Source organism: Paroedura picta, chromosome 4 (genome assembly GCF_049243985.1).
Source record: "Paroedura picta isolate Pp20150507F chromosome 4, Ppicta_v3.0, whole genome shotgun sequence".
Classification (NCBI taxonomy): Eukaryota; Metazoa; Chordata; class Lepidosauria; order Squamata; family Gekkonidae; genus Paroedura; species Paroedura picta.
Genome location: NC_135372.1, coordinates 80,138,240 through 80,162,215, shown reverse-complemented (window position 1 = coordinate 80,162,215; position 23,976 = coordinate 80,138,240). Strand labels below are relative to the sequence as shown.

The 23,976-nt window shown below is 42.7% G+C and overlaps 2 protein-coding genes across 9 annotated transcripts in view; one reads left to right on the top strand and one right to left on the bottom strand.

The window, feature by feature from the left end:
• The window catches only part of ACOT11 (acyl-CoA thioesterase 11), a 174,508-nt gene extending 172,796 nt beyond the window's left edge, over positions 1-1,712 (top strand). For all 6 annotated transcript variants that reach the window (XM_077333628.1, XM_077333630.1, XM_077333627.1 and 3 more), the window contains one exon: positions 574-1,712. In XM_077333628.1, coding sequence (XP_077189743.1) covers positions 574-729 — 156 coding nt within the window. In that variant the 3' untranslated portion in view covers positions 730-1,712. The remainder of the gene's footprint in view (positions 1-573) is intronic.
• Positions 1,713-1,867: 155 nt separating this feature from the next.
• On the bottom strand, positions 1,868-17,954 carry FAM151A (family with sequence similarity 151 member A). Of its 3 annotated transcripts, none has more exons than XM_077333633.1 (7): positions 17,238-17,954; positions 14,022-14,168; positions 6,551-6,703; positions 6,149-6,308; positions 5,182-5,406; positions 4,122-4,261; positions 1,868-2,478 (listed from the first exon to the last, which is right to left on the bottom strand). In XM_077333633.1, exons 1-7 carry the CDS (start codon positions 17,356-17,358, stop codon positions 2,441-2,443), a joined length of 984 nt encoding a protein of 327 aa, XP_077189748.1. In that variant the 5' UTR covers positions 17,359-17,954; the 3' UTR covers positions 1,868-2,440. The 3 variants fall into 3 exon arrangements, with proteins under 3 accessions (XP_077189748.1, XP_077189750.1, XP_077189749.1); XM_077333635.1 differs by lacking the exon at positions 17,238-17,954 and adding an exon at positions 14,285-14,376; XM_077333634.1 differs by lacking the exon at positions 6,551-6,703.
• Between the last annotated feature and the right edge of the window lie 6,022 nt (positions 17,955-23,976).

Sequence of the window (23,976 nt, the reverse complement as noted above, 5' to 3'; positions counted from 1 at the left end):
GTTGCTCTTTTCGGATCCTTGTAATATCCATCAATAGAGCCTCTTGTGGCGCAGAGTGGTAAGGCAGCGACATGCTGTCTGAAGCTGTCTGCCCATGAGGTTGGGAGTTCGATCCCAGCAGCCGGCTCAAGGTTGACTCAGCCTTCCATCTTTCCGAGGTCGGTAAAATGAGTACCCAGCTTGCTGGGGAGTAAACGGTAATGACTGGGAAAGGCACTGGCAAACCACCCCGTACTGAGTCTGCCATGAAAACGCTAGAGGGCGTCACCCCAAGGGTCAGACATGACCCGGTGCTTGCACAGGGGATACCTTTACCTTTACCTTTAATATCCATCAATACTTTGAGACATGTCGGTGCTTAAAGCAGAATATCCATGGTGCCCTCACCCGTTGGAGTAAAAAAGTAATTATTGACAATAGCGACTCCAAGATAATGCCATGGCCTGTCCTGGTAATCCCCTCACCCCATCATAAAACAATGTTTTACACAAGCTCAGCTGAGCAGAAACCCACCTTATTTTGGAATCAGCTAGCTCATCTAGAAAGCAACTGACCACATGTATTGCTTTCCAGGTGGCGTATTACAACCAAGCCACACCAGATGTTTTGGCCTACATCACAACTAACATTGCTGGGCTGTCCTCGAGTTTCCACTCCACCTTCCAAGCCTGTGAGCAGTTCCTCCAGAAGCACAAAGATGATGTCTCTGTCAGACTTCAGAACCTTTAACTACGAACTTTTATCCTTGTATGTCTCCTAATGAACATGGCTGTAAATACTGAAGTGACCTTTTTGTATTAGTGAGAGGACAGAAACAGTCTTGTTCAAATACATAAATAACATAGCCCATGCTTGTGGTAGGGAACCACTTCACTGGATTACGATCAGAATGAGAAATAGTAATCAGGAGAATAACAACTGGGATCTTACATGTAATTTACAGGTTTGTGTACCTTCTCTATTCAGGAAGCAGGGCATGAAGATTTTTCTTGGATTACGTGTATCTTTAGTATCTGTCTTGACTTCTTCTGAAGTCCTTTATTGTATTGATAGGAAAATCTGATTATGAAGAGATATATTAAAATGGACACATTGCCTTATCCAGAAGAATAGCTGCTATATCAGTAAAAAAAATTAAAAACTGTACAGGAAATATTTTTTCATATTGTATCAATAGAAGTGAAACTTCCTCTAAAGTGCCTTGTACCCAGGAAACTAACATTCAACAGCATCAATAGAAAAATTCATAGGAGGAATTATCCTTTATTGAAAGGGTTTACAGACCTTTACACCTGGCTTGGTGGTGTGTATTCTGAGCACTGGAGTGCAGCCTAGTGCATCTGTTTCTTGAAACCTTGGGTTGTTTTATTTCTATGCACTTTACACAAATCCAGCAAGATGTCACATAATGTCACATGTGAGGAGAATTGGAACAAGTAGAATTTCAACAATCTTTATGAATCTTTATGAATGTCACTTCCTTAGTCTTCCTTGAAAGATGCTTTCTATTATTTTTTGATCAGTACAAGCCTGAGAGAGATTTGGACCAAATGTATGATCACTTTTCTGTGCATTCTATTTGCTGCTAGATCGGTCTTTTATGGTCATCCATCAAGTTTGTTGATTTTGGCTTTGTCTGTCTTCCATTGCTGGTCAAGATTATGTACATTTGTTGAAATAAATGGCAAGCAAACATCATAAAAAAACCCAAACCCTGAGTTTGTGTTAGTCATGAAGAGTCATCTATTTCATAATCATGTGCAAATTCACTTCTTCCTTTCACCATGCTGCAGAGGGCTTTAGGTAAAGACAACCAAAGCCCATATAAATGTATCATGTTTTGATTGTAGCAGCATATTGGTGACTGTAAAAACTGGCATCCAGGACTGAGTGCCACAAAATATAGCAGCAGTGTTAGTACATATGGAATTAGCATTCTATGACTATGACACACTGCTGTTGTTTCACTGTAGGTTGGGAGTAGAGGCGAGTTCTGGGTCTGGAAAGGCTGGATGCCGCTGCTTATAATATTCTGTTCTGTGATATTTGCTATATTGTGTATTCTATGTTTCTACATGCTATTACATTTGTATTTCTACCTTCCCATCATGGAGCTTAAGGTGAAAGATACAGGGTTTTTAGGAGGTCACCCATGCAGGTTCTGATCAAATCCAGGCCAGCTTGAGGGTGCTTTATCATGTGCCTTGGGGACCATATCCTGAGGACCTACCCCCCCTTTATGTGATGAATTAAGTTGGTTCATCATTGTTTCATTAGCCTGTTAAGATTTTCAACTCCAGGTCTGTCTGTCTTTTACATACTTGGTGAGGCTATTCTGCCAAGTCGAATGGTCTGAGCAATCTCTTTGAATAGATAGCATTATCATTACACCCACCTCAGTCAATGACAAGTCTGTTGGAATCCAGTGGGTATAATTGTTCTAACTGTGTCCAGTTAGAACCTTTCTTGTAGAGTTAACTGTGGAAAGAGAGAAGTAAAATCAGCTCCCTTTCCCTCCTGTAGGGTATGCTGTTGGCTAAAATAATTGTCTACACATGCTGCTACTCTTCTGATATCAGTGATGATTATTTACCATTTGAAATTTAGATTGAACCTGGCTCTGAATGTGAATATTGAGCCCATGTTTTGATCAACAAGCCAGCTTCAAAGTAAAGGGAGGCAACCACATCACTGCTGTGAGATGTCCCAAACAGGAGCCATTGCTCTGCAGAGACAATCAAAAATCTCTCACTGTGCCCCCTAAGTTCATGGGAAATGTTACTTATCTCAAAATTAAATGGAAGTTCTGAAACTTTGCTCAATACAGATATAACAATACCTCCCCCTACTTTGGGTGTGTCATTCCTATTTGTTGGAGCAGCAAAAGGACAAAATATTGGTAGTTCATCTTAAAAAAAAATCCAAGTGGCTTTTATAACCCAAAATAATATCCTTTGCATTTTGACTAATTAAATCCACCTCAGCTGGGTAGTCAGTGTTATTGAATGGCCTGTAAATTAGATCAGAATATCTGTATTTAAACCTGATCATGATCAGTGATCAGAATGCAGATTAAAAAATCCACAAAATGAGGCCATGTACAGAGAAGGTTTTTTCTGCCACAGATCTGAGTAGAGCCCCCAGGATGCAAAAAAATCTTAAGGGAAAAAGAAAGATGAAGGATTTAAAATTTTCACAAAACTGTTGAAGCCAAGCCCCAAACCAACATGTTGGGGATTGCCTCGCTTTATGTTTTAACAACCCCCATAAACAATGAAACCTGCCACACAAACAATAGCAGGTTCAGCAGCTATAAAGAGTTGTAAGGTCTAGTTTGACCCTAACTCTTAGCTACTATCCTATACCACCTGCATGTGATTAAACATACATTTAAACCTTATCAGCTATGGAAGGCTCTCTAATATTGTAAGACATCATGGCTAATTTTGACAGACCTTAAGAGTTTATACTTGTTCAAACAATAATGATCATAGGATTTTTTGAAGAAAGATTAGGTTTGGCTAAAGTCTCACTCTTTAGTGAGGCTAAGGAAATTCGGCAGGGCATATTCATTGGCATGATCCTTTATACATTTTGTGGGAGATCCATGAGTGATCCATCAACATTTTGGGTACATGTAACTCTTAAACATCAAATATTGGGACTTGCTGTCTGTGTATGGAATGGCCCATTCTCAAAATAATCCCAGGTAAAATATGTTCATTTCTAGCCACCAAATTTCTAAACTGAAATCTGTTTGTGGTGCAACTTTCTGTTGTTCCTGGTGGTTTGGGTGCAATTAACTAAGAGTGATAATTCAAAATGCAAATTGGATTTCAGCCTTGCAAATGAGCCTAGATAAATCCTCAGATTTTATTAGCCCTTGTATTTATGCTAGATATTCTATTAATAGACTCAAAAGCTTCCTTGTCTAGTTACTTGGATGTGATTCTCTGATCATCCTGGAAGTCAGTTGTATTGGTTGCCTTCAAGAGTTAGTCATGTTTACGGGACTTGGGTGCTCAAAATATTCTACTGATATTTCATGATATCATACTGACATTCTTCTATCTTGGATGAGGGATTTGTCTTGCAATCAAAAAGTTAAATTTAATACTCACATGCCTTGTCTTTGAACTGAGACAAAACAGGATCATAAATGTCATAAAAGATTTGTTCAGGATGGCTATTCTCTCGGATAAACAGGAGATCTTCTACAGTAACTGGGTCAGTATTTCCTTGCCATAAAGTCAGACTGTATCTATCAAAATGAGACATTTTGCCATGAGGGACAGATTCTCACAAGCTCTGAAGCTAAGGGCATTCAACACAAGTATTCATTGCAGTTAATAGCTTCAGGCAAGGGTTTTTGACTGGGGAAATGGTGTTGGGGAAATAAGGGATACATTTTTACTCCTTCCATAATTGATCGGAGCAACCTGGCAGCCCTCTGTGCCTGAATTTCAATAAAAAAAACAAAACACTGGGAGATCAATGAGGAAGATTAGGTCTGAGGGAGAAACTAGATATGATGGTGAGAGACCTGTGAATGGATCTCCCTTGGCTTTTAACACTTGTTAGCAGCCAGGCGGCAGAGAGATCAGATTCAAATTGCAACCATGGTGCAATACCATGAAGCACTTTCACCTGAAGTCACAGTCTGATGTGGAAGTGCCCCATGGCTTCCGTTAACAATTTAAAAAATACGCGAGAGCCATCCAGGGATATCTCATTGTCATGTCTAGCAGCATCTTTAGGAAGTTGCACATGTTTTGTGTTGGGCAATCTGGCATTTCAACTATCACCAGTTCTACTTGGGCAGCCCCACCATCTGTTGCTTTGGATCCAAAGGTAGCAATCCCCCTGTGCAGCAGCAGCAGCCACTATGTCAGAATGGTTTGCATCTGTGGAGGCAGATTTTTCCTGAGCCAACCCTTCCACTGCAGACTTGCAGTTTTCTCCCCATATTGCTCTTTTCAGTCTGCTGACCCATGGGAGCACAATTTGGGTAGTGAGAGATGGCACCTTGGGACGTGGCTCCTCTAGTGCAACTCTGCTTGTGCTGCATAGGAACTAGGCCATGATTTGCTGGTTTTCAGTGTCCCTGTAGACCCAAGGCTGCTGAAATATTTTCTGCTTCAGCAGGAACTAAAGAGTGAATTTGACAGGGCAATCTCTTACCGATTAGATTGAGTCAGAAGCCAGCTCAAATGAGGCCAGGCTGGCCTTGCCATGACAGCTCTTACAGGAAAGGTGATTCGCTGCGGCAGGTTCCCCACAAGGCTATGCATTTCCTCAACCATTTTCTGAGTGTAGGTGTTGTTTGGGAAAAGAGGAAAATAAAGAGTTGTCCAACCAGGGGAGAGGGTGCAGTTTGGGAACTTCTCCTGGATGAGTGAGAGGAATCTAAGGACAGCAACACAATATAATTGTAACTTCACACATAACATCAGCCATTTGCATTCCTCCCAACATCTGAATAAACGAGGCTTGGGGCACGGCCAGGCAAAAGGCTTAGATTTTAGCTTAGATCTAACAAAAATAGCAAGAAGTCTAACGACTATGTAATATCAATAATACATTCATATGGAAATATTTATTTGAAAAATTTATTTTTTAAATTTTGTCATAGATGTAAGTCCCGAAGACAGTTTTATAAAGGTCAAAATCAACTTTACTAGAAGTCATTAAACTGTTTTCTATTTTTATTACATTTATTATGAACAATTGAAATGGATACACATTGGAAAAAACTGGGGGAAGATTTTTCCCATTATGAAAAATTAATTAAAAATACTTCCTGATACTTTTTTTTTGCTCTGCATATTTTTTTTCATCATTGCAGCCTCCAGGTGAGGCCTGAGGATCCCCCGGGTTTCCAGGCCATCCCTAGACTACAGAGTTCAGTTCCCTCAGAGAAAAAGGGTGCTTTGACGCTTAACCCGCTGTGGTCCTCCACTGGCTCCATCCCCAACTCTTCAGGAGTTTCCCAACCGAGAGATGGCAACCCAAGAGTAGGAGTTTGTTATCATTGCCTTTTATGTAAAATAACGTGTGTCTGGAGGTCTAATGCTGAAGGTATTTTTGTCAGAAACAAAGAAGTGCAAATACACTCTAATCTAATATAAGCAAAGGTCACTTTACTCACAAGCTTGCATTGACTGCCGTGTTAAGAGGCACATTGGGACCTTTCAGAATATCTGCATTTAGCCACACAGGCCTGTCAATAGCCACTTGAGAAGATTTTGTGGCTAAGATTTCCAGAGATGGGCCAACAGCCTTGATGCTTTTGAAATCTAGCTTGATAGCTGTTTGGGAAAGGAAGAAATTCTTGTGAGGCGAAGCTCGTTGCGGTATCACAATCTTTCATCCTAATTTATTTTACAAGGTAGCTGTGAAAGCAACCTAATATAAGACCATATCATTATCCATACTAGGGAAGGAAACACCAAAGAAGCACTTCAGATGAAATCAGTTTGCAATGAAAAAGCCAGGATCTTATCGTTTGCATTCCTGCCAATGAGCATCTCTTCAGCTGATCTAAGCATACCTTTGTCGGATGAATTCAGCACGGCCTCCAACCATTCCTGTAGAGAGTTATCACTGTAGATGTCAGGAGGATGGGCCATGATGGGTTTATCTGTTTCATTGCGTGTGGTGTATCCTTCAATTGTGACATCGGCTTCCAAGATCATAGCATCACCTGCATGCATGAACATAAGAGCCCTGCTGGATCAGACCAGCTCCATCAAATCCAGCATCTTCTCTCTCACACAGGACCCAACCAGGGCCAGCAATAGGTATGGAAGACTAGATCTTTCCTGATGTTGCTTCCTGGCACTGGTATTCAAAGGTTTACTGCCTTTAAATATGGAAGTTCAGTTTAGTCACTAGGGCTAGTAATCAGTAATAGACCTAACCTACATTAACCTATCTAATTCCCTTCTAACGTTATTTATACCAACATCATCTAGCAGCAACTTCCACATTTTATTCACTCACTCAGTAATTCAAAAAATCATAAAATCATAGAGTTGGAAAGGACCTCCTGGGTCATCTAGTCTAACCCTCTGCACTCTGCAGGACACTCACAACTACCTGCTTACCCCACAGTGACCCTAATTTCACACCCAAGAGATCTCCCCTCCACTAAAAGTTTCCAGAATCCAGCTCAGCCTGGAGGAAATTCACCTACCACCCCACAGTGGTATTTCCTTTTCCCCATCTACTGCAATCTACTGCACATCAACTAAATTGGCTTCCCTCAAGTTCTAGTATTTTGAGAGAGGAAGAAAAAGTTCTCTCTGTCCATTCTCTTTGTCCTATTCATAAATGTAAATATAAATATCATGTCCTCTCTTAGTCATCTCTTTTGTATATGTAAAAGTGTTCAGCCTTTCCTCTTCCATACTTTCTCCAGTCCTGCAGTGTCTTTTTTAAGATGTGGTAACCAGAACAGCATACAGTATTCCAAATGTGGCCACATTGCAGGAGCATTATAATATTGGTTGTTTATCCTTATCCATGGTTCCTCTATATATTTGTGAAACAGTCTGGGGGGTGGAACATGTCTGGCTGTCCAAGTTGGAATAGGGCCAAGTTGGAATAGGTCCAATCAGCAATGCGGGCTGCACCCTGATTAGCCCTGCCCCTACAGCTCCCTCCCTGGATGCTAGCCACATTTCTCTCAGACGTGCCAGAGACAGAGAGACATACACAGAGCCCTGCCAGACCGAACACGAGCCCTCATTCCCTCCTATCGCTCCTGCTGCAAGGGAGGCAGAGAGAGACAGAGAGCTGTCCCAAGCTGCTGACCAGCCCTGCTTCCCTCCTAAGAACGATCCCTATTTACCTGCTATGGCTCCTGCTGCCACAGAGAGAGACACAGAGAGAGAGCTAGCCCTGCTGCGATGGAGGGAGAGAGCAAGAGACAGAGACAGGGACAGAGAGCTGCCCCAAACTGCACACCAGCCCTTCTTCCCTCCTACAAACCAGCCCTGATTACCTGCTATGCCTTCTGCTGCGAGAGACACACAGCAAGAGGGAGAGAGAGACACACACACAGAAATCTGCACCTTCCGGTGTCCTCTGTGTCCTAGTGCCCATTGCATTCCTGGTTGCAATGGGCTTTCTTGCTAGTTTCATAATAATCCCAATCAGAGTTTGCCATTTTTACAACTGTGACACATTGGGTTGACATTTTCATTGAGCCATCTACTGTAACTCCAAGTCCAAATTCAGTCACAGCAAGTTTAGATTGAGATTTGTTTATTCCAATGCACACCTACATTAAATTTCATTTGTCATTCAATTTATGGAGTTCCTTCTAGAGCTCTTCATAGTTAGCCTTGGTTTGCACCAGCCTAAATAATTTTGTATCATCTGCAAATATGGCAATTACAGTGCTTACCCCCAATTCATGAGAATATATGAACAAATTAAATACCACTAGCCCCAGTACTGGTCCTTGTGGGACCCACTACAGCTTACTTCCCTCCACTGTGAGAATTGTTCTTTTATTTGTTTAATAAATTTCTAATCCATAAAAGGAATCTTCTTCTTATCCCACTACTGCTAAGCTTACTCAGAAATCTTTCATAAGGTACCATATTAAAAGCTTTTTGAAAGTCCAAGTATATAATGTCTGCAACCTCACCTTTATCCACACGCTTGTTCACTTTCTCAAAAAATTCCAAAATGAGGCTGAACCAGAGCTGTACTCTGCTCTGGTTCGGCCTCACTTGGAATACTGTGTTCAGTTTTGGGCACCCCAGTTGAAGAGGGATGTTGACACTGGAACGTGTCCAGAGGAAGGCAACAAAAATGTTGAGGGGTTTGGAGACATATGAAGAAAGACATATGAAGAAAGACATATGAAGAAAGGTTGGGGGAGCTTAGTCTGTTTAGCCTGTAGAGGAGACGACTGAGAGGGGATCTGATAACCATCTTCAAGTATTTAAAAGGCTGCCATATGGAGGATGGAGCAGAATTGTTCTCTCTTGCCTCAGAGGGACAGACCAGAATCAATGGGATGAAATTAATTCAAAAGAAATTCCATCTAAACATCCGGAAGAAGTTCCTGACAGTTAGAGCGGTTTCTCAGTGGAACAGGCTTCCTCGGGAGGTGGTGGGTTCTCCATCTTTGGAAATTTTTAAACAGAGGCAAGATAGCCATCTGACGGAGAGGCTGATTCTGTGAAGGCAAAGGGGTGGCAGGTTACAGTAGATGAGCGATAGGGAAGTGAGTGTCCTGCATAGTGCAGGGGGTTGGACTAGATGACCCATCAGGTCCCTTCCAACTCTATGATTCTATGATGAAGCAAGACTATCCTTTGTGATAGCCATGCTGATTTTCCTTCCTAATAACTCTTTCGTTGATAATATTTTTTACTAATTTGCCTGGGACAGACATTAGGCTGACTGGCCTTAATTTCCTGGTTCTCATCTGGACCCCTTTTTAAAAATCAGTGTAACATTTGCTAATCCACAGTCTCCTATTAGAGTGGCCAATTTTAGTGATGCTATATGGGTTAGTAGAGAAGACAGACAGGCAGAAAGAGATAGACATAAATGGAACTGGGAACTATATGGGTTAGTAGATGAACAATCTTACATTTGATTTACCCCAAGAACCCTCAGCTGTATACTATCAGGACCTGGATATTTATCTCTTTTCAATTTCCCCAGTAGGTCTGTTTTAGAACCTCCTGTCTCATAATAATTTCACTCAGTTTTTCAGACTTCCTAGTTACTTTAGTCTATGTACATGCCCCATTCTTTCCACAGTGAACATAGAAGGAAAGAATTAATTTTGCTTCTCTGCCATTTTCCCATTTTCTTTTAGAAATCCTTTTATTCTTTGGCCATCCAAAGGTTCCTTTGACTGATGTCATGTTCTGGATATATTTAAAGAAATGCACATCTGCATGCACAATGCAAAGTGCAGAAAGCCTGCATATAATGACAACTTGCTATGGGAAGATTTTGCCCAAAAGGACCATTTCAAATTATGATTCTGAAAGATCCAGCAAAGTACAAAGTCAAAATCTAGAAACATTCAAATTTCAACTATGAAAAACATTGTATTTTAAAGCATATACCAAAGCCACAATAGTGTAATAGCATGTTGGACAATGCCTGGGGAGATCTATGTTAAAATCACTGCTATGTTAACACTCTTAGGGGCTTTCCGCACTCCTTCAAAATCGCACAATGGTTGCCAATTGAAAACGCTACAGTTTTGCCATTATGCACAACGTTGTTGACAATCTGCCACACACCTGAAACCGATCCGTAAAAAGCGCTTCCTTGTAGCGCTTTCAGGGAAATCCCCAAAAGTGGATTCACCCTCCGGAAAGCGCTACACTCCTGCAACCAATCTGCAACACTAGCGGGAAAGTTCTGTGCATTACCATTGTTGTGGTTTCTACAAAGTCCCTCCCCCTGGCTCTCTCCTCTGATCTTCCGGCGAAGCGATCGCCATTTTTTTTTCTCCGAGCGAGCGGAGATCAACGCACCGGCGAGCCTCCGTTTAGAGGCTTCCCCGGCTTCAGTCCCTCCCCAGAGCTGTTTAGTCACTAAGCACAAACAACAGAGAAGCCCGTTTGCTGATGTATTTTCCCTTTATTTTTCACACTGTTTTCGGCCGAAAATCGCGCCCGTGAGGGGGGGGATTTTTTTTTTCACTCGGGGGGAGCGTGGCAACGATGAAACGGCAGCTCAAACACACCTGCCAGCTGGATGGGTCTCTCCGTTACAACGAATCAACGCAGATTCGTTGCAACGGGTGTGTTTAAAAAAAAAAACCTTTCTTAAAGGGAAAGGGGCTGCTTGGGAGCATGCTAACGGCCGCCCATTGGCTGCTTGATGGCCAGGGGCGGGACGAGCTCGGCAATAGCGCTTCTTTTCTAGCGATTTTTGCCGGGACCGGAAACCTGTGGGAAACGATAGAAACGCAACTGGATTCCACTACAAAGGCAGGTATGCATAATGACAAATTCCACTATTTTAAATGGTGATTTTTCGTTCAGCAAACAATTTGCTACAAGGATCCCGGTGCGGAAAGCCCCTTAGTTAGACTAACTATACCTGTTCCAAGGCTAAAGTAGAAGAGAACCATCTATGCAGCCCTAAGCTCCTTGGAGGATGGGTGATTAAAAATGAAATAGTTTGCATTAGCTAAGGTTGCTTTTCTATCCTAATAACTCTAGCAAATATGATCAAGAACATCCAACAAGGCATTCTTTGTAAAGCAAAGATAGAATATGTATTCAGCTAGTTATATACAGCTGATGCCAAAGAAGAAGGACAAACAAACTTTGATTCCTGGAAAAAAAGTTCTGCTTACAACACAAATTCATATAACTGGGTTCTTGATCTCCATGTACATTTGCCCTTGTTCTTGGGGGGAGGCCTATAGATTTTCTTTTTCCTTTCAGTATACTTGTGGTTCTTCTACCTGGACAATTCTGTAACCTTGCCAACTGAAGGGCATCTTAGGGGAAACCTCTCTATTCCACTTCCTCTATCAGGAAAGTTTTCAAATGTCCCCCAATAAGATGACTTCTCAGATATCTCAAGTTGTATTTGGGAAGACTGCGTAAAACTGATATGTAAGAGGAAGAGTTACACGCCAGCTTTCTGGAGCTTGCTATTCTTCTCTTCATTTTCTTATTATAAGGTGATAAACTCCTTCAGGCCAAGAATGCTGTACAAAACAGAGTGTTCCATGTTGACGGAGCTGTTTTATCTCATGCAACTTGAATCAATTGCTCATTCTTATCTCTGCAGACTGAGCCATTCTTCCCCCTTATCATTACAGATTTCTGTCATGATTAACTCAAGAATGATGTTAAAGTTTAGCAGAACTTTTCAGTTGTGGAGGTAATTATTCATTGGAAAGGGGGGGAAAAATACCTAAGTATATACATACTGCCCACAATTTGGTTTAATCCTTTTCTTTTAAAGTTTCAGTTGGTTTTGGTAAATTAATCCTGAAAGGTATTTGTTTTAATTATTCTGTTTGTTTGTTTTTCCCACTTCCACTGGGTTCCATGAGAAACAAATCTCTAGCTATAACTTCCTCCCCCCATCCAATAGGTGTGGAATAAAATTAAATATCAGTAAAACTAGGGATAAAAAACAAATGTAATGTTTGCAACTAAAGGTAAAACTTGTTTAGAAACATCTTTGCTGCATTCAGTTCAAACATGTTTTTCCTTGGTAAGAAGGAAACCATTCTGTGATTGTTTTGAAAAGGCACAATTTGAATGGGGGAAAAATGCAATAATGAAAAATGTTAATTCTAATGCATGAGATTTCACCGGGAAAACTTTACATTGTCCTGAGTGTTGTAATAACTTGTACTTCAGCAATCTCCCATTCCAGTCTGTTTCTAATATTCCTTTGCAATAAAATATCTGCTTTGAGGTCCTCGGAGTACCCTCGGAAGTTGAAATGCTCTCCTACAGGTTACTCAATTTTAATTAGCCCTTCCTAGCAACTAATCCCCCCCCACACACACACTTATATTTAATTGTTAAGTCTTATTTCACTGAAGAAGTGTGCATGCACATGAAAGCTTATACCCAGAACTAAAATTTGGTCTAAAAGGTGATACTGGATTCAAACTTTGTTCTATAAGCTTGAAAAATTGTAGATAATTGCTTTGTGCAGCCAAGGAGATGGGCAATCAGAAGCATACTAACTAATGAAAAATGAAACAAAAAGTTTTGTTCACTGCTCTTGGCATTATAACAAAAACAAATGGGAAAACTAGTGCCATTGGGTAATATTCATCATTTTGGTGCTTTGTGGTTTGATTAGGGAGTTTGAACTCAGTTCAGACTTTGACAGAATTAAGGGGGAGGGGAGACTAAAGAATTAATGAAACTGAGGGAAAATCTGATTTTCAAACAGATTTTTGCAAGAGAAAGTAATTTTATTATAGGTTTTCCTTTCTACAGTATTCCCACATTCTTTGCAGGTGCAAGGAATTTTAAGCAAACATCCCTTCTCCCCAGGCTCCTTGTTCATTTTGGTTCTGTTCTTTCTCTTGCCTGATGTTCTATGCCCTCTGTACCCCTAGTTGGGGTGAATATCTGGAAAAATCTCAAAAAAGAGGTGAGGAGAGACCCAGCAGATAGGGATGCCAGCCTCCAGGTGGGAACCTGGGGTCTTCCCCCCCCCCCCCCCCCAGAATTACAACTAATCCCCAGACTACAAAGATCAGTTCCCCTAGAGAAAATGGATGCTTTGGAGGGCAGATTTGTATGACATTGTACCCCACTGAAGTCCCTGTCTTCCCCATGCTCTACCCCCAAATCTCCAGGAGTTTTCCAACATGGGTCTGAAAGCCCTACACCCCCGTCCCCCACTGGTAGGCAGGGAAGAGTTGGCAATTCCACCATCAGGGCTGCTTATGTTGAAGAGTGGGTCTTCATGGCTTCCTGTCCCTCTCTGTGACTTGCAGAAGCAAAACGAGGAAAGAGGTGCAAAAGTAAATTATATACAATATGAGAAGATTTTTTTAGAAAATGTTGTTTATACTCTATCTTCTCACTTGGTGAACCTTTCTCAAGGTAAATTACACACAGTGAGTTAATCTAATTGACAAGGTAGGACATACAATTGAATTAGGGTTGTAGAACCAGTTAGAAATCTAAAAACAGAACTGGTTTCAGCAAGCTAAACACAATGGGACAGACCATAGCACTTAATTATTTATCCAAGTAACTTTATGATTCACTTAGTATAGAGCAACTCTATTGCCTGCATAGAAAAGCCTTCTTGAATAATTCAGTGATTACATGTGAGTTTATTCAGGTATAGGCTACATTCAGATGGCAAGCCTTATTTTCCTTGAAGCAGAGTTAGAATATTTTTGTCCGATTACTGTATGTGCAGCTTGGAACTCGGATTAGACTCTGCAGTTTAGGAGAAACTTTTGCACTGAAGTACAACATTTTGTTTTCTTTCTGGTCTGTCTTCCTACTAAGTAGAGAAGAAAACTAAAATCTTACTTTTTAAGGCCTGTTCCATCTCACTCTTCCTGTTTGCAGCATGGTACCAGCTGACCAGTAATCCATCCTTCTGGTCTATTCTCCTCAGGTTTAGCAGATATTCCAACATGTCTCCACCAGTGCTGAAGTCTGGCTTCTCTGCAAATTCTGAAAGATAAAGAGCTAAATATGCAATTGTAAGGAAATATGGCATGGTCCTGATAAAAACAAGGCCTAAATATCAATGGACTAAAGGAAGAATATATTACAGGATCAACTCAGACCTTATGGCACACCATGGGAATGGAAGCTTAACTACAGCCTGGAATCATGTTGATGACAAGCTGTGTTTGTGACTCGTCGGGAAAAGAGAATCTGAAAGTAGATTTGGGCTCACTGTGGTTTGGCATGATTTCTGAAAAGTTCTGCTCCCAGAGGCCAGTTTGAACAGTGAAATGGAGGAACTAAACAAAAGCAAACAAGCTCCCTTAAAGAGTAGCCTAGTAGTTTGGAAGCTCTTGACCTAAATTATAGTCTGTGGGGCCTAAATTACAGTCTGTGCAAATCACTGTTTGTGCTGTATCTGAACTTAGCCCCTCTCTCCTCTCCAGTGTATGCTCTATTCAAAGATACATGGTGTGTTGTAGTAGGACATAGTATCCTATTAATTTCAGTAAGAAGTGTCCAAAATGTATTTAATGAGCCGTACTTGACAGATGATGAGAATGAGGGCCGTTCCGCATTCGTCCAAAATAGCACAATGGTTACTAATTGAAATCGCTACAGTTTTGCCGTTATGCACAACGTCATTGACAATCTGCAACACTCCTGAAACCGATCCGCAAAAAGTCCTTCGTTGTAGCGCTTTCAGGGAAATCCCCAAAAGTGGATTCACCCTCCGGAAAGCGCTACACTCCTGCAACCAATCTGCAACACTAGCGGGAAAGTTCTGTGCGTTACCATTGTTGTGGTTTCTGCAAAGTCCCTCCCCCTGGCTCTCTCCTCTGATCTTCCGGCGAAGCGATCGCCATTTTTTTTTCTCCGAGCGAGCAGAGATCAACGCACCGGCAAGCCTTCGTTTATCCAGTGAGGCTTCCCCAGCTGCAGTCCCTCTGTTTAAAGTCACCAAGCACAAGCATCGCAGAGGCCCATTTGCTGGTTTATTTTCACTTTATTTTTCACACTGTTTTCGGCCGAAAATCGCGCCCGTGAGGGGGGATTTTTCTTTTTCACTTGGGGGGGAGCGTGGCAATGATGAAACGGCAGCTCAAACATCACTTGCTAGCTGGATGGGTCTCTCCGTTGCAACGAATCAACGCATATTCCTTGCAATGGATGTGTTTTATTTTTTTAAAAAAACCTTCCTTAAAGGGAAAGGGGCTGTTTGGGAGCATGATAACGGCCGTCCATTGGCTGCTTGACGGCCAGGGCGGGACACAGCTCAGCAATAGCGCTTCCTTTCTAGCAATTTTTGCCGAGACCGGAACCCTGTGGGAAATGATAGAAACTCAACTGGATTCCACTACAAAGGCAGGTATGCATAACAACGAATTCCACTATTTAAAATGGCGATTTTTCATTCAGCAAACAATTTGCTACATGGATCCCGGTGCGGAATGGCTGTGAGTTTTGAATTAAATGAAAACTAGGAGAATGAATTAAATGAATGCTGTGAAATCTCACAACTTATGAACTGTAAGATTAATATGAATGAATGGGAACCATGTGGCTCAAGGGAAATCTGGGTCCTGGTTTTGAACCAGGAAACCAAGTGTCACAATCTGGATATGTCACAGTGGCCATCCTTAGCTCTTGGCTCTACTTTTCTAACTGGTTTTTGGAATTCCTAATCTAGGACCTTCAGAAACATGGGTGAAGATCCACGATCTGCAACGCCACAGTGTTGTTCAGATTGTAAGCACTGAATGGGTAAAGAAAGGCATTCTATCTGTGAAGGGCTATGGGCTGGTGATGGTATCTGGCAAGACTGTAGATGGTTCAATTCACAGAAATTGGTGTGTTTGATTTATTCATTTACGTTACCTATCCCCTATTATCTTGCCAGGTGGAACCCAGAACAGTTTACATTCAGAGGAGCAGGGGAGGGAGTGCACATGATGAGGTGTCTGTGGTCAACACTGTCAAGAAACAGGAAATTGCTAGTCTCCTCCAACCAGCAAGGACTGGCAAAGCCAATACATGGAAGGGTGGAGGTGAGCGACTGATGCTATCACCACCACACCACACCAAACGGTGGGAGCAGGCACACAGAACTGGGGTTTGCCTGGGGAAAAACAGTATTGCATATAATTAAATATATTTATTGGGGCTTTTAGAGATTCTTCCATAAATCACTTGCTTGCACTCCTAATAATCTATTGCTTTTGTTTTTATTTTGAGTAAAACTAATATAATTAATTGAGTTTGCATGTAACATTTATAAATGTAAATGTTACTTTGTAAAAAGTAAAATGTATGTCAAATCTGGCCTTTGTAATAAATGATTTTGACACCTTTGATTATTTTCCTGTCCTCCATTTTATCCTCACAACAACCCTGTGAGGTTGGCTAGGCTGAGACCAGGCCTCCATGACAGAGTGGGAATTCAGCTCTGTATCTTCCAGACCCTCATTCATTAGACATTCTAGTCACCAGCCCACAATTAACCCAGCTACCTTTTTGTCACCTAGCTTCCATCTGCTCCAATTAATTGTTCACATGATTAATCCAGTCCCAGTAATGTCCCTGTTAGGCTGGAATAACTTTCTGCTATATTTTATTGGACTAATTGATGCAGAAGGCAGCAAACTTTCAGATTGTACTGAACTCTTGTTCACCATCTTCTTCCTGTTGAACAGTATTATAAACCAAAATATTTGCATGCTTCTGCATAAACCTAAGATGATCCAAAACAGAACATTTTACAAGCTTGAATTGCAACATCATTGTTCTTGACTCCAGTGAGGTACTTACGGTCTATCAAGCTGATATGTGGCAGATTTCATGATGCATAATATTAATGTCGTTTGCCTCCCCCTTTTCCACATAGTTGCCTCATGCAATATGGATTATGCAGACAAGGTGCTTAGAACAGCCCTGCCTCACCTGCTGCATTGGCCTGCCTCGGCAGCATGACAGCGACAACTGTGAAGCCTAACCATGCAATCATGGCCACTGTGTGAAGCCCCGTGTCACCCACTGGGTTTGCAATTAATTCTGGCTTGCTTGATTTAGTACCTGGAGGGGAGTCCCTGTTGACTGTCAGATGCACAGTGAGAGCGATGCAGGCAGAAATCAGGGCCACAGTACAGATCCCAGCAGCTGCAGCTCCTTTCCCACCAACGGAAGGACACTTCATAGTGGAAAGCAAAATGCTCTGAACGTACAACAGCTCCTTAGCAGCTTGGTCTAGAAAACTACTGCGCCTTTCCAAAAATAAGCAGAGATGGTAAATGAAGGTAGAAGGTGAATTCTGAATTATGAAATTTCAACCAAAACCTAACAAAACCAGAATTCAGAATTCTAATCTTAATTCCTTCCTGCAAACATCTTTTAATAATCCAGTGCAGCTCCAAAGGTGCTTTCTTTCAATAATCTGTTATAGGTGGTGCTGAAATATTGCCTTGGAATTATTAGTTGTAAATAGTATGCAGCCTTGGAGGAGTTGCTTTCTAATATTGCAAGCATTTCTTTTAAGCAACTTGATTTTTTGTCCTAGCACTTCTTTGTGGTCTTTTCTCCAGATAATCGGACTGCCTTCAATTCCCTCCTTGCAGAAGATTCTTCCTGATACTGGCAGATTGCTTGATCGGCAAATTTATGGTCTAAAATAATCACAGAAGGTTTTCTTGAAGCCACTTGTCAGGAATACGTTTGCAGGCGTCCTTCAGTTTATATAGAATCTGCCCCGCCTCCCTGTCATGTCCTGCAGGCAGGGCAGTATTTTACGGCCAAAGTCTCTCTCTCCAGTCCCTGCAAGTGCAGGAAGATGACCCCTCCCACCAAGAACTTGATACAGCAGAGGGGCAGGTGTGTGCACAGGCAGCTGTTCTAAGCTGACTCAAGGATGATCCTTCCTGTCTTCAGAATTGCACACACAAATGCTCGTACACATGAAACTACAAAGGAAAAACTGTGAACTGTAAATGAACCAATACAGAATAATACTAACTTTCACATAACTAAGATTTCTGATTAGATTAAGAGATTATATCCATCTGAACAACTTCAGTTAAAATTAGAGCATTAGCTACATACTCACTAGGAATCGCAGATGTTCAGATCTCATAACGGTTGAGCTCATCCCACTGTACATAGGGGAACCCTGAGACTTGCCTCTGCAAATCCTGCTAAAGCCCTTAAGCACTTTGCTTGCTTAGCATATCCCAAGACAAAGCTGGGCTTACAGGACGTAGGCTGGGCCAGATCCTCAGGTGCTCTTATACTTATTTGATGAATACCATGGCAACCAGGTTCAAGCTGATTCAGATTGCAGCCATGCAGCCCATTCACAAAGGAAGTGATCTGTGCATGTAAGATATTTACAGAGAGTTGCTGTACTCAAGCACTTTCTTTCTATAATTTTCTGCTTGGCTACTGCTGATCCATGCCCATTCACAAAGGGGTTCAGTTTCTACTTCTAATCTGGTGAGCCGAGTTTGATTCCCTGCTCCTCCTCCACATGCAGCCAGCTGGATGACCTTTAGCTTGCCATAGTACTGATAAGGCTGTTCTGACCGGGCAGTGATATCAGGGCTCTCTCATCCTCACCCACCCCACAGGGTGTCTGTTGTGGGGAGAGGAATGAGAAGGCGACTGTAAGCGGCATATAAGAACCAACTCTTCTTCTACTACTACTTGACCTGAAAACAGGGATGGATCCCCAGATTCTCATCAGAAGTAGTTCACATACCCAAATCATCTACATGGGTTAGACTGCAATGACAACATGCCTTAGTGCTCATTATATGGCCAAATGGTCTTTTATTTTTTTATTTTTATATCAAGTCTAATCATAGACACATAAACAAAAATCACAATAGAAAAACACAACAGAAAAATTACACATATGGAAATAAACCATCATAATGCATTACTGTTCTGACCAAATGCATAAGACTATATAAGACAAAACCTGAAACAAAAGAAAAGGAACTAAGGGGGGGGGGAGTTTCCATACAAGTTGACATTTTTTCTACATAAAATTATTTAATCCAGTTCAAAACAATATTATGCACACCACCTTAGGCCAACTGGTCTTAAAATTGTTCCATTATGCTGCCAGATTGTTTTGGAGTTTACAGAATTTGACATTTCCCCCCACAGCTATTCCAAGGTTTAGAAAGCCCCAGTGTCTCTGTGTGACAGAGGAACCCAGTGGCCATTTGGCTGTGTGGAACAAGTTACAATGCTTGTACAGACTTCATCGAACCAAATAAGAACATTTTATTTATTGATTTGCTTTGCTTACTGCCACTCCCAGGCTAGCCGGTTTGTGGTGGTTTACAATGCTAAAATAATAAAATACAGTAAGATACGAATCAAACCAGCATGGTTCCAGCTTGGCAAATTCTCTTTATGTATGAACAGTTGCAGTAAACAGAGATCGTTCCTAAAACTGAAACAGCAGCTCATAGCTAAAGGACCAAACTCATCTCCATTGCACGTTGAAGCATGAGGCCCTTTAAAAAAATAAATCTTGGTGTTACCACACTGATCATGCAGCACACATGTCCAGCAGGAACAAGATATATTGCTGTACATATTTCTTCAAAGCTGTCACCCCAAAGGTTGTTCTTTTAATTTATGCTACAAGACTATCTACATGTGGTACTTTCAGGCAAACTGAATAAAATAAAGCTTGGCCTAAAATTGATGGCCTGGAGAGGCTGCTCTTGAGCAGGTTCCATTTAATTAATTTCCAAGGCTACCATGTATCAAGACTCACAGTTCTCCTCAAAAACTGCCCTTCTGCTGCCACCTGCTGTTTAATGCAGTGGGACAAGCTGTAATGTCATTTGGTTTTGTTGTACAATATTCTTTGAAGCACTCTGAATTTATTCTCAAGGCTTGAAATGTACAGTTCGGGCCATCCGTCTCCCTCTCGCTCTCAAATTTTATAGCATTCCTCCTCCACTACTTGAAAAGAGCACAATCATGCATAAGTGGCTTTCATATCTAGACTTACAAGGTCCATGCAGACCATTATCTATCTCCTCACATTTTGTTAAAATTATGCTTCATCTAATGCTTGCTTTATATCCACATCCAGATGTTTCTGATAAATAGAAGACTTATAAAATTCTTGAAGCATTTTCAAAAGTAATCACTCTTTACCTGTTTAAGATAGATCAAAATACTATATGGCATTCTGAAGTTATGGGACTATAGGCTGGGTTGTCACCAATATGCGGATGGCACCCAGCTCTACCTACTGATGGACAGCTGGCCGGACTCCCCCCTGGATAAATTCACCAGATGTTTGGAAGCAGTGGCTGGGTTGCTCAGGCAGAGTCGTCTGAAACTCACCCCCTCCAAGACGGAGGTCCTGTGGCTGGGTAGAATCAGGAAGCGCAGCTCCCATGTCTGGACAGCGTGCAATTAACACCTGCCCCAGCTGCTATGGGGAGCAAAAAAATAGCCCGAACGGCATTTTTCCATCTTTGCCAAGCTCGGCTACTAGCACCACAGTGATCTGTGCAATGGTCACTTCCAGATTAGACTTCTGTAACTCGCTCTACATGAGCCTGCCCTTGGCGTTGAACTGGAGAATTCAGCTGGTACAAAACATGGTTGCTAGGGTCCTCACTAAAACACCTTGGAGGGCCCACATTCAGCCGATGCTCCATCAGCTGCACTGGTTGCCAGTCTGCTTCTGGGTGAAGTTCAAGGTATTGGTATTGACCTTTAAGGCTATATCACAATTATTTTGAAAAAGGTTTAATTAAAACATTTGTGCTCCACTTTTTCATGTGACTCAAGGTAGCTTACAAATTACAATTTGGGATGACATAATTTAAAACAGGCAAACATCCCCCATGGCCCCCTTTTGCATATAAAATACCTGCAGTCTATACCCCATTAAAAGACCTGGCAGCTAACATGGCCTTGCATTGGCACCTGAAGATTCTTGGCCCTCTTCCTCAGGAAGCCTGTTCCATAAAGTGAGATATACAACGGTTACTGCTGATCCATGTCATTCTGGTAGGTGCTGGGTGGGCCAACTTGATGGGGAAAACAGCCAGCAGGTGGCAGACTAGGAAGATCTGTTACATCAGTGGATCTAGGCATAGACTTGCTTAATTTTTCTTGACACCTATGTCAGATTTAAATCTGTAAATCAGTACTGACCCATAAACTCAGCCCATCCATGGCATTCAAGCACAATGCCTGGGTCAGAGGACATACTGAGATGAGTGCTGTGGCTAACTAATTTATAACACTATTGAATATAGTCACCTATTCATCTTGCCAAATTAACAACAAGCCTCCTGTTTTATGAGGTCCAGCTTTCAGAGCCGTGTTGAGGCTGATTATAAATGCAAACAAAAATTTTAAAGACCATCATGTATGCAGCCATTATTGGCAGGGCCAGATTGGCAGGCCCTAAACTATGTTGTTTAAAAGGCTCCATCTGTCATTGTTGTTGTTAGGTGCGAAGTCATGTCCAAGGCATTGCGACCCCATGGATAATGATCCTCCAGGTCTTCCTGTCCTCTAGCATTCCTTGGAGTCCATTTAAGTTTGCACCTACTGCTTCAGTGACTCCATCCAGCCACCTCATTCTCTGTCGTCCCCTTCTTCTTTTGCCCTCAATCGCTCCCAGCATTAGGCTCTTCTCCAGGGAGTCCTTCCTTCTCGTGAGGTGGCCAAAGTATTTGAGTTTAATCTTCAGGATCTGGCCTTCTAAGGAGGAGGCAGGGCTGATCTCCTCTAGCACTGACCGGTTTATTCGCCTTGCAGTCCAAGGGACTCGCAAGAGTCTTCTCCAGCACCAGAGTTCAAAAATCTCAATTCTTTGACGCTCGGTCTTCCTTTCACAGCCATACATTGCAACTGGGGAAACCAAAGCCTTGATTAAACACATTTTTGTTGGCAGGGTGATGTCTCTGCTTTTTAGGATGCGGTCTAGATTTGCCATAGCTTTCCTCCCCAGGAGCAAGCGTCTTTTAATTTCTTTGCTGCAGTCCCCATCTACAGTGATCTTGAAGCCCAGGAAAATCAAATCTGTCACTACCTCCATTTCTTCCCCATCTATTTGCCAGGAATTGAGAGGGCCGGATGCCATGATCTTCATTTTCTTGATGTTGAGTTTCAAGTGAACTTTTGCACTCTCCTCCCTCACCCACATCAAACATAAAAAGCTCCATAGCATTCCTCAAAACTGTATTATCAGTAAAATGTTGAACATTGTTTTATATTTAGACCCTAACTGTAGCTTACTTAGTTTGTATATAAACCTGGTTCTGATGCCTGGTGAAACATGTAAGGACAGTTTCAGGTCTCTACTACAATCCTACAGGGACATACAGTACAAGAAATGGAAATGTTTCAAGTTTTGCCATGTATCAAAATCTCCGTAGGGCCATGCAGAAAGGAAGCACAGGAAAAGATCCTGGTTCAGCCTCTTCGAATGGGGAGCCCGGAGCAACCCGTCGGCGAAGCCAAAGAGGCGGTCGTCTTTTCAATAAATTGCAATAAAGGCGGGCTTCGGGCAGTCATCAGCGGAGCGGCACAGAGCTCTTGCCCGGCCAGGAAAGAGAAGCGGGCTGTCTTCCCCGCCCACCCAGATGGCCATGCCGAAGCGGCCCCGTACTCTGCCCAGCGTCCGCCCACCCATCCAACTCCCCTTTCCGGCTTCCAGCCGCAGGCCGAGTTCCCCCCATCTCGGGAGGGAAGGGGGGGGTGGATGGGAGGGATGAGGTCTCTGTCGCGACGGCCAAATGTGCAGCGGCAGCAGCGCTCTGTTGGGCTCAGCTCGGGCTCCCGCGGAAACCAGGTAAGGAGGGCGCGCTAAGGCGGGTGGGAGCCGAGATCTCGATGCCGCCCTCTTGCGTCTGCAACCCCCCCCTTCCCCCCTTCCCCACTAGCCGTCAGGGGCGTGCGGGTTTGCGCCACCCACGCAGCCACCCGTTTCCCTGTTGCTCAGCGGCGGTCAAGCTAGCCGCCAACCCCCCGCCCGCCAGCCCGCCCGCCAGCCCGCACGCACGCACGCACGCACACAAAGCCGTCGCCGCCCGCTTGGCCAAGGCACTTTGTAGCGCGCCCCCTGCCGGCACGCGCCGCGCTCCCGCCGCAAAGCCGGGGCGGGGCGGCTTCCCCTTGCCCAGCTGCTCTCTCCAGCGCCCGAGGCTCCGTTTGCAAGCGCTTCTGGGACTCTGACGGGCCGGATCAGAGCTCCCTGCTGGTGGGATGCCGCATTCCTGGGTTTGGTACCTGGTCTAACAGAATGGCTAGGATATTGGGAGGCTCTGGAGATTTGGGGGATCGTGGCATTTGAGGTGGAGTGTCAACTGGGGAAAAAGTGATGTCTAAATATCTGGGCTGTTTTGTGTTGGGAAAGACAGGTCTTCAAACTGAAACTTTTCAGTTGCCTGCCCGAACCTTTTTGAGACGTATTATTCACCACAGGCTTGCTTTAGGAATCCCTTATTATTTCGTGCAGGGCAGCATTCCGGGTCATTAAAGGACCGTGAAATGGTTTAAATCCAAGCCTACAAAGGGAGTTGGAGCCTATTGTGAATATTTTTGTCCTGCCAGTACAGAATCAAGGAGGGCCAGATACTCTGGTTTGATAAGGGAAATATTTGGAGTGGCATTGAAATAACTTTTTTGCCTCTTGTGCTGTTTGTACGGGTGTGTCTGACAATTGCTATTACAAAACAACCATTGTTGGTCTGCTTTGCAATTGGTGTGCCTCATTTCTAACAAGAAATATAAAGGTAAATCTGCTTCCAATCTGTAAGGATCATTTTAG